The following is a 10,320-nucleotide window of genomic DNA, read 5'->3' on the forward strand; positions in this document are numbered from 1 at the left end:
TTTTGATATAGTTTCAAATGTACAGAAAAGTTTCAAGAATAGTACAAAGACCTCCTTTATACCCTTTCCCAGTATCACCAATTATTAGCACGCTGACCCAGTGCCTTTATACTTTGTGCATTTTCTCTCACTCTGCATATCTGTTTTCCAAGTTATATGAAAGAAAGTTGCAGATGTGATAGCCTTTTGCCCCTAAATTCCTCAGTCATAATTTATACAAAGATATTCATTTGCATTATCAAACTTTGCAAAATGGCATGGGTATAAGGTTTTTATCTTATCTCCAGAACATGTTCAAATTTCACCAATTGTCCCAGGTTTTTAGCTTAATTTTATTTTCCTTTTGGATTTCTTTTTTTAATCACGCAGCTAATAGTGAATCTGATCTCCTTGTAAAATGTTACAAAGAAGGCCAAAGTTGTCCTCTTTGAACATCACTCTCCATCCCAGTCCCTCTCACCTTAAAAGGCATGATAGTGTAATGGGTGAGAGCAGGAGTTCTTTGCTGCTTGCTGGCTATGTGGCTTTGAGCATGTTGCTTAAACTGTGTTTCTGCTGTCTGTAAAATGGGGATGATAATAGTAGTAATGTCATAGTTACTACACAGTTATATTAAATGAGCTCATCCCAATAAAGCTCTCAGAATAGCACCTGGTGCATAATTAAGTAATCAGTAGATGTCAGCTTGTCTTATTATCCCATTTGATCTCACTCCATTGGGTGACCCAAGGAAGTTTAAGAAGCAAACGTTGGGCCTGCCAGTGACTTTGTTCCATGGGGTGGCACAGCCAAGCAGTGCAGGAGAATAGCCTCTACCTGCTCACTGTGGGAGTGATGGGGACTCAAGAATCCATCAAGGTTAGATGCACTCCAATGTTCACAGCAGCACTGTTTCCAATTGTCAAGACATGGAAGCAACCTAAATGTCCATCAGCAGATGAATGGATAAAGGTGAGGTGTATGTATACAATGGAATGTTGCTGCTGCTGCTGCTAAGTCGCTTCAGTCATGACTGACTCTGTGTGACGCCATAAACGGAAGCCCACCAGACTCCGTTACTCAGCCATAAAAATGAATGAAATAATGCCATTGGCAGCAACATGGATGAACCTAGAGATTATCATACTAAGTGAAGTAAGTCAGACAAAGACAAATACCATTTGATATCACTTATATGTGGAATCTAAAATATGATGAACTTTTTATGAAACAGACTCACAGACATAGAAGCAAACTTAGGTTACCAAAGGGGAAATGGGGTGGAGGAGGCATCAATTTAGGAATTTGGGATTAGCAAATACAAACTACTATAGATAAAATAGATAAACAACAAGGTCCTATTGGTATGGCATAGAGAACTATATTCAATATCTTGTAATAAACTATAATGGAAAAGAATATTTTAAAAAGAATATATGTATATTCTGGAGGGCATGGCAACCCACGCCAGTATTCTTGCCTGGAGAATCCCATGGACAGAGGAGCCTGGTGAACTATGGTTCATAGCACTGCAAAGAGTTGGACGTGACTGAAGTGATTCAGCATGCATGCATTCATATATATCTGGATGACTTTGCTGTGCACCAGAAACTAACACAACATTATAAATCAACTAATACTTAGATTTAAAAAAAGAATTCATCAAAGTCAGCCTTCCATGATAGAAATTTTGTGTGTTCCCAATGTTGCTACTTGCACCTCTGGAGAGTCTGGACAGGCCCCAGAACAGAGCTGGCATCCCAAGAACAAGGCGGGATGGGAACAGATGCACATTGACTGCAGATGTGGGGAATTCTCCAAGTCGGGTCTTCAGGAACCTGCAGCGGAATGGAGACTTCCAGAAGTACCAGAGATTCTCCTTCAGGTATCACAAAAGGGGTCTGGCACTTGGCAGATTTTTGCTTGGTCCTCTGGGCTCCTCATCCTGGAGACTGACATTTCCTCTCCCTGGTAAATGAGGAGAAGCAGGGAAGAAGAATGGAGATTTGGTGAGGTCCACCAAAGCTCCCTCTAGGGCGTGAGCCCCGACAGGTGAACACCTGCCCTTACACAAGATGCCTGCGTGAAGCTGCGTGGTGAATAAGGTGTGGCTCCTGAAAGATCCAATCCTTGGGCATGATTGTGAGTATTGGGAGAGCACATTAGAAAGTAGCCTGGATAGGAATGTTGTGACAAACCCTTCTAGCTGACTAGCTTGGGACAGGTTGCTTCATCTTTCTGAACCTTCACTTCATTCTACAAAATGAGTACAGCAAGCTCTGCCTCCCCAGGAGGCTGAAAGATTTAAAGGAGATCATGTATTACAAAGCCAAGAGCTTGCCAAGTAGAAGATAACTTGTATTTATCAGTTCCCAGGCACTGCTGGTATGTGGACAGGATAACAGGAAGGTCATTGTGCTTGTTCCCATGGCTTGGGTCCTGAACTATTCTCCAGCCCTCACCCTACTCTCACACATACCTTCTTTCCCAACCAGACTGCCTGCCCCTGGGCTGACAAGCTCTTCCTCACTTCCTGGCCTTGGCATCTCCTGTTCCCATGGCCTGACATGCCTTGTCTCCCTTTGCCACCTGACAAATGGCAGCAACATCCTCCTTCCTATAGCTTGGGGGCTTAGTCTCATGGGCCTGGACTGCTGAGGCTCCAGCCCACGGCCCCAGCCCTTAGGAAGGACTTGCCTCCATCAGGCTCAGAGCTACAGGGAAAAGGGCAAAGGAGGGGTGGTTCCCAATCCCTGGGCCTCCATGCGACTTAAGCTCTCCTTCTCTGAAATCCAGAGCCGGCAGAAGGAAGCAGAGTCCCAGCACTGCCTGGGCCTCCTATACTCCTTCCTGGGATTAGCATTCTTCTTCATTTCGTGTAAGAAAGGCTCTGCCCCAGCCTAGCCCACTGCCTGAACCCCACGGAAAGCTTGGGCCTCACTGAGCCTGCTCCCCTGAGGGCTGGGGACAGGCAGCCAAAGGACTTTGGGAGCAGGGCTTCCAGCGGTACTTGGAGAAGCTGCGAGAGAGGCTGTGAAACAGCAGACACTGAGGGGGAGGAGGAGGAAGTGGCCCCTTTCCCTGGCTGGCCTGACAGACAGCTGTGGAGGCCCTCCTTCCTGTGAGGGACCAGGCCCAGAGCTCAGATCTTTGAGCCTCCCAGCTCCCCAAACCACAGCCCAGAGGTGTGAAAGAGAGAAAAAAAAAACAGGGGGAGGGGTGGCAGAGAAGAGACAGGTGCACATTTCACACCTTGACCACAGGTGGGGCCCGGAGCAGCTTCACTCTGACTAACTTCCTTCTAAAGCTTCCCCCCTGGCGGCTCAGAAGGCCAGAAGCAGAAGGGCATAGCCACCAGAACTCAGGGTGCAGGCCCCTGGCTAGCTGGGTCTTCCCCAGGACTCGGTCTGCTTGGGACCTGGTCTGGGGGCTTCTTGGGACACAAGGGGCCAAATTCGAGGGCCAGGTGAGAACTTGGCTTGGCACAATGACCCAGGCAATTTCTCAGGCAGGTGAGCTGTGAGAGAGAGCAGCAGCCCACTGTAGACCTGACCTTCTGCAGCCTTGGGAGGGGCTGATCTGGAAAGTTACTAGAAGGGGAGGAAACTGCTGCTCACTGGGTACTTTACTCTGTGCCACATGTATTGTTTACAGTTCACAGAACAGCCCTGACACATGTTTACTATTTTTAATCCCTACTTTCCAAATGAGGGAACCAAGGTAGAGAGATAAAATGATTCTCCTAAGCTGACATATTGGCATAGCCAGAGGATTAGAGCAGGACTAGTCAAACCCTCCGAGCTAAGGCGAGGGGCAGCCTTTCAGAAGGATCCATCCTCCACCATGTCCCTGATGTGAAAGGGCTCCCAGTACCTCTGGGTTTGTGGCCAGTATCCCTCACACTCAACATTCTCAGCTCTGCTTCTATTAATGGCTGACCCTGTGCAGGGGCCTCACAGCCTTGGTCATCTCAGATCATCTTGTAACAACCCTGCGGAGACCAGCTCAAAACTGTTATGTCATTGGTCCAAGGTCACACACCTTGAGCAAGGCTGAGTCAGAGCTGGAGCCAAACAAATTCAGCATTTTTTCCATTCTTCCCACCTCATCACAGGCTTCTCAGGTGGTGGAAGTGGTAAAGAATCCACCTGCCAACGCAGGAGAAGCAGGTTCAATCCCTGGGTTGTGAAGATCCCCTGGGGAAGGGAATGGCTACCCAGTCCAGTATTCTTGCCTATAGATTTCCATGGACAGAGGAGCCTGGTGGGCTGCAGTCCGTGGTCACAAAAAAGTCGGACACGACTGAGCAAATGAGCCCACACACACATACTGCATCTTGGCCACACAGGGAGCAGCGGGAACAGCCTGCCCCATAGCCCAGGCTAGCCTCTCAGGATATAGCCCAACTCAGAAAAGAAAGCTCTCTGCCCCTTTCCAATGGTCTTATCTGAACTTCTCTTGTTTTTCCTTTCCAGCAACCCATGAAGGTGGGGATAGTGGTCCCCATGTGGCAAATGAGGAGACTAGGACACAGGAAGGAGGCCAGAGATTCAGAGACTTTGAAATGTCACATGGGCCTGTACGCTCCAACATGTGCCTGGAAGACCCACATCAGGTTGTCAACTTCTCCCAACACAAGATATTTCCAAAACCGTTAACTATTGTCACCATCAATTCATAAAGAAAAGATCTTTCTAATACCAAAAAGCAGGCGAAGGGTATGAATGCAGAATACAAGAACTCCCTTTCAGTTGAACAGATAGAGCTCCTTGTTTTCCTCCTTTCTATCATGTGTGGAAGCCCAGGGAATGGAAACTCTTCATGGGATGGCACTGCAAACCATGGTCCCAGCTCCCCCGCCCCCACCCGCAGGCCATCACCTGCCAAGTCCTGTCTTTCCTAACTGCCAGGCTTCTGGAATCCTCCCATGCTCCCCTACTTGTGTTGCTCCTGACCTCCTCCAAGCCTTTAGTTCCCTCTGGCCTGGATCCTGCAAGTGACAAGCTGCTTAGAGAGAGAATAGTCACATCTTCTGACCACGGGAGGTGGGGAAGGGCCTTGCTGCCTCCCAAGTGTGCGTTTTGTCAGAAAGTTTGAGCTGAATTCCAGGCCTGAGCCTGGAGGCTCAGGTGACACATTCTGACTGAAAACTGGACCCCAAAGCCGTGGTCTCTGTCTCAATCTCTCTCTTCTCCCTCTCTCTGCTTTTCGTCTACGAGGAGAAAGGGAAACTGCTTGGTGAGGCAAAGGGCCACCTTTCCCCTCTGTTAATGAGAGCAGGGAGGGGAGAAGAGGGCAGAGGGGGCACCAGGCTAGGTGAGGGAGGAACTTTTGCAGTGCGCAGCTATCAAGAGACTGGTTTGCTCCACAAATGCTTTTACAGCTTTTCCTTAAAAAAAGAGATCCCCATGTACTCTTCCCCAACCCTTCTCCTCCCCTAGAAGCAACTGCTCTCATGGATTTGTGGTGTGTTCATTCCCTACTTTAACCTTCTAAAACAAACAGCTGTATCCAAAACAAGATGGTATTGTTTTGTGTGTGTGGTTTTTCAAATTTACATAAGTGGTATCAAACGATACACAGAATTCTATCACTTGCTTCTTCCACTGTTGGTCATTGGCTTTTCTAGATGCCTCCATGTTAAAATATCTAGCTTTTAGTTCATTTGTTTTTACCTGCATGAATACATCACTGTTTATCCATCAAAAAACAGCTGAAGGCAGTGTGAGGCAGAGTAAAGGCAGAGTAAAAGGAGAGTCTGACAACTGTGAGTTCAATCCTAGCACCTAACCTTACTTGCTGTGTCTGACAAAGGCCTCTCCCCTTTCTGGGTTAGCCATGGGGATACTGCCTATGCAAGGGGTTTGTGTGGCTGAAATGAGGCAGTGTCAGAGAAAGTGCCTGAAGCAACACCCAGCACACAGCCAGTTCATTACTAGCAGTTCCCGTTCCTTGCTCCTGTTGATTAGCGGGGAGGGGCAATGGCAAAGGACTAGAATTTGTGTGTTGGACTGCTCTCAAATATCTTCAGTTTTTAAGAAGGTTAAGCTCCTTTATACAGTTAATACATTTAGCAAGCCGGTCTACAGTCATGTGAGATGAACTCCAGCCCAGGACCGATGAGCAGCGGATCTTACCCCTGGCAGCAGGGCTGCCCTGCCCCTGTCAGCTACCTGCTTCTCCCTCAGATCTCTCTCCTCAAAGCACCTGCCCATGCCCCGCTGCCCCAGCCTTTCTGGTCCCAGGCTTGTGGCCAACTCCCAGCGTGGCTACCTTGGGCCAGGGGCGTGGTGGAGTAGGGACCCCATGGCCTTAGGTCTAAGGAGGTCTGGTGTAGATAACCCCATGGAAGAGGCTGCTGCTGAGAACCGCGTGAAACCCTCACTTCCTCTGTATAGTGCAGGTTCCCGACCACAAGCACCAAAGCAGAGGGGCAGGCAGCACGCGGCCCAGCAGCCAGCGTACCAGCCCAGCTATGGTCCCTGAGGTAAGTGCCGCTGCCCAACCAGGCCAGACCATAGCTATGAGTGGAGAGTCTAGGACATGAGGGGACCGTCAGGACTGGCCCAGAAGTCAGGGCCACCAGAGGGTTGGGTGAACAGGTACAGAATGCAGGGACTGTATAGAAGCAGCACAGGACGGGGTATTCGGAAACCACCTTGGCCACTGACTTGCGAATGACCACAGGCAAGTCCCTCCCCTTTCTGGCTTTGGTGCCTCATCTGCAAAATGCATGAGGTTGAGGCTCACCCCTCACGGCCCCCAAGCTCTGACTTGGAACTTAGATCTTCCGTGCTGGACTGAATTGGCACCTGGGAGACCCACAGCTCTGGGGTGGTTTGCGGGGAGGTGGGAGAAGGGAAGAAGAAATATTTCTACTGGAGCTTGGTGGGGGGGCCACCCAACTTGGTGGGTGGCAAGCCTCAGTGTAGGGGAGGGGAAAGACAGGGGCAGAAACTTGTGTTGGGGGGCAGCAGTGATTTGTAGAGGGGCCCCATGGGGGACAGGAAGTTGGGGTCCCCAGGCAAGGGCTGAGGAGGGAACAGGAGGGCCAGTGACTGGGAGAGGGGACTGTGGGGAGGTGCCTGGGGAGGAAGGTGGTGGAACTAGGCGTGGCCAGGAACTGAGGACCATAAGCCATAAAGAAAGGGTGAGGAGAGAAGGAGCAGGGAGGGCTCGGGACAGAAGGGAAGCTCTCCCTCTGGTTCACAATCCCGTGCCAATGGGATGACCCAGAAGGGAGAGAGAGAAGCAGGCTTTGAGAAGGGAAGTTATCAGCCCAGCACCCAGGCCGGGCAGATGGAGCTCAGGGGGGCGGGTTTGGAAGGAAACGCAGGACAGTGGCAGCCTGAAGCCCAGCTGCTTTACAAAAGGTTCCTCAGACTAAATCTTCAAGGAGTGACTTGTTTAAGTGAAGTATAGTTGATTTACAAGGTTTCAGGTATACAGCAAAGTGATTCAGCTATGCAGACATAAATATGTATTCTTTTTCAGATTCTTTTCCATTATAGATAAGCTACAAGCTACTTAGTTCCCTGTGCTGTGTGGTAGGCCCTTGTTATATATGTTTTATATACAGTAGCGTGTATCTGTTCATCCCAAATTCCTACTCAAAAGAGTAACTTCCAAGGCCTTCACACGCTCTATGCCCTCCCTCCACAGATGAGTGAACGCCAAGAGTTCCAAGCCTCCGATTTTGCCTACCTCCTGGAAAACTCTTCCTATGACTACGGAGAAAATGAGACCTACTTCTGCTGTACTTCCCCACCCTGCCCACAGGACTTCAGCCTCAACTTCGACCGCACCTTCCTGCCCGTCCTCTACAGCCTCCTCTTTGTGCTGGGGCTTCTGGGTAATGGCATCGTGGCAGTCGTGCTGCTGAGCCAGAGGGCGGCCCTGAGCAGCACCGACACCTTTCTGCTGCACTTGGCTGTGGCCGATGCACTGCTGGTGCTGACACTCCCTCTCTGGGCAGTGGATGCAGCCATCCAGTGGGTCTTTGGCTCTGGCCTCTGCAAAGTGGCGGGTGCACTCTTCAACATCAACTTCTACGCAGGGGCCCTCCTGCTGGCCTGTATCAGCTTCGATCGGTACCTGAGCATTGTGCACGCCACCCAGCTCTACCGCCGGGGCCCCCCGACTCGCGTGGCCCTCACCTGTGTGGCAGTCTGGGGGCTCTGTCTGCTCTTTGCGCTCCCAGACTTCATCTTCCTGTCCTCCCACCATGACAACCGCCTCAATGCCACCCACTGCCAGTACAACTTCCCACAGGAGGGCCACACAGCTCTGCGCATCCTGCAGCTGGTGGCAGGCTTCCTGCTGCCCCTGCTGGTCATGGCCTATTGCTATGCCCGCATCCTGGCTGTGCTGCTGGTCTCCAGGGGCCAGCGGCGGCTCAGAGCCATGCGGCTGGTGGTGGTGGTGGTGGTGGCCTTTGCCCTCTGCTGGACCCCCTACCACCTGGTGGTGCTGGTGGACACCCTCATGGACCTGGGGGCCTTAGCCCGTAACTGCGGCAGAGAAAGCAGTGTGGACATAGCCAAGTCGGTCACGTCGGGCATGGGCTACATGCACTGCTGCCTCAACCCACTGCTCTATGCCTTTGTGGGTGTCAAGTTCCGAGAGCGGATGTGGGTGCTACTCGTGCGTCTGGGCTGCCCTGACCAGAGGTGCCACCAGCGGCAGCCATCAGCTTCCCGCCGGGAATCATCCTGGTCTGAGACCACAGAGGCCTCCTACTCAGGCCTGTGAGGCTGGGATAGGGATCCCTCTCCACCTGCCACATTCCAGGCTGTTCCCTCACTCACTTCCCCAACACACACTCCTGGGAATCCCCTGTGGCCCTAGTCTCCCAAGGAGCCGCCCTCCTGGCTCTGAGGGTTCTGCCATCACTGCTCCTTAGCTGCCCAGCCCCATCCCACTGCTTGAGGGGTGGCTGCCTTCAGGCCCTTCTTACCTTGGCTGCACAGAACCCCACCACCCTCCCAACTCTGTCAACTAGGCCTCAGCCTTCCCCATATGCAGGGAGCATGAGGCAAACAGCCTAACGCTCTGCAGTGACTGGCAGTGGTTTCTGAGACTTCTGTATTTGCTCACTTTGACTTTTACATGTAAGACTGCTTCAAACTTTTCAATAAACAAGCTAAACAGGACCACACCGTGTTACTGCATCATTACAGCCAGCCCTGCCCAACCTCTGGGGATGCTCTTCCTGCTTCTCCTTGTCTGGCCCTGGGTTTGTGCCAACCAGTGCTGCCTGTCTCCCCTCCTCTGACCTCCTGGGTATACCACTCACTCACAGGGTGAGTGGGTGCAGGGTAAGCAGTTAGTTGACCAGCAGGCTAGACACCATCTAGGCATAATTTTGGAGAAGGCAATGGCACCCCACTCCAGTACTCTTGCCTGGAAAATCCCGTGGACGGAGGAGCCTGGAAGGCTGCAGTCCATGGGGTCGCAGAGGGTCGGACACGACTGAGCGACTTCACTTTCACTTTTCACTTTCATGCACTGGAGAAGGAAATGGCAACCCACTCCAGTGTTCTTGCCTGGAGAATCCCAGGGATGGGGGAGCCTGGCAGGTTGCCGTCTATGGGGTCGCACAGAGTCGGACACGACTGAAGCGACTTAGCAGCAGTAGCAAGCATAATTTGGGGAAGGGGCTTTCAGACATAAGTAAGAGTCCCCGCACTCCAGAAGCTTAGACTGACAAGGAAGATGTGTAGGTGACTACCAAGCAGTCTATGCCACGAGGCTAATGTGTGGCACATGTTCAGAGTACTGTAGCTGGAGCCCTTTGGGAAGACTTCTTGGAGACAGAGAAATGAGCAGAACTTAAAGGGCAAGTAGTATTTCCAGGGCAAAAAGAAGGAAAGATGGTATTTCCAGGCAGATGGGAGGGTAGTATACCAAAGGTGGGAAGGCTAAAAACAGTGCTGCTTATTGGAGGAATGGTAAGTAGTCCAAACTGGCTAGAATTAAGGGTTCAGATAGAGAAAGGATTGAAAAGACTGAAAGTTAGTTTGGGACCCAGGTGATGGCATCACAGGTTACAAGGCTGTAGTGGCTATTCATGTTAGAGATGACACAGGCTTTTACTAAGAAAAACAGCAGGGGGATTGGGGGGAAAAAAAAGGGCAATGACTTAACAACACATGTGTGGGCTGCATGGAGCACCTTCCTGTAGCTATAGCTGGGGTGGGAGTGAAGGAAACTATCAGGGCTCCCCAGGAAGGCAGATGACAGGGCTACTGAGTTAAGCAAAGGGTTGGACCCTTCTTTGGCAGGGGTAGAACCACTGTACTGTTAGTTCTCCCTGATGAAGTCACCAGTGTGCCATGATCT

General features: G+C 51.0%; 1 protein-coding gene across 1 annotated transcript; it reads left to right on the forward strand.

The window, feature by feature from the left end:
* Nucleotides 1-7,630: 7,630 nt before the first annotated feature.
* CXCR3 (C-X-C motif chemokine receptor 3) lies at nucleotides 7,631-8,730 on the forward strand (the record flags this gene model as incomplete). The annotated part of the gene is given in 1 exon segment (NM_001011673.1): nucleotides 7,631-8,730. A coding segment is annotated over 1 exon segment (1,100 nt), but the record flags the coding sequence as incomplete, so codon positions are not given.
* Between the last annotated feature and the right edge of the window lie 1,590 nt (nucleotides 8,731-10,320).

The sequence above is a fragment of the Bos taurus genome, chromosome X, assembly GCF_002263795.3.
Source record: "Bos taurus isolate L1 Dominette 01449 registration number 42190680 breed Hereford chromosome X, ARS-UCD2.0, whole genome shotgun sequence".
Classification (NCBI taxonomy): Eukaryota; Metazoa; Chordata; class Mammalia; order Artiodactyla; family Bovidae; genus Bos; species Bos taurus.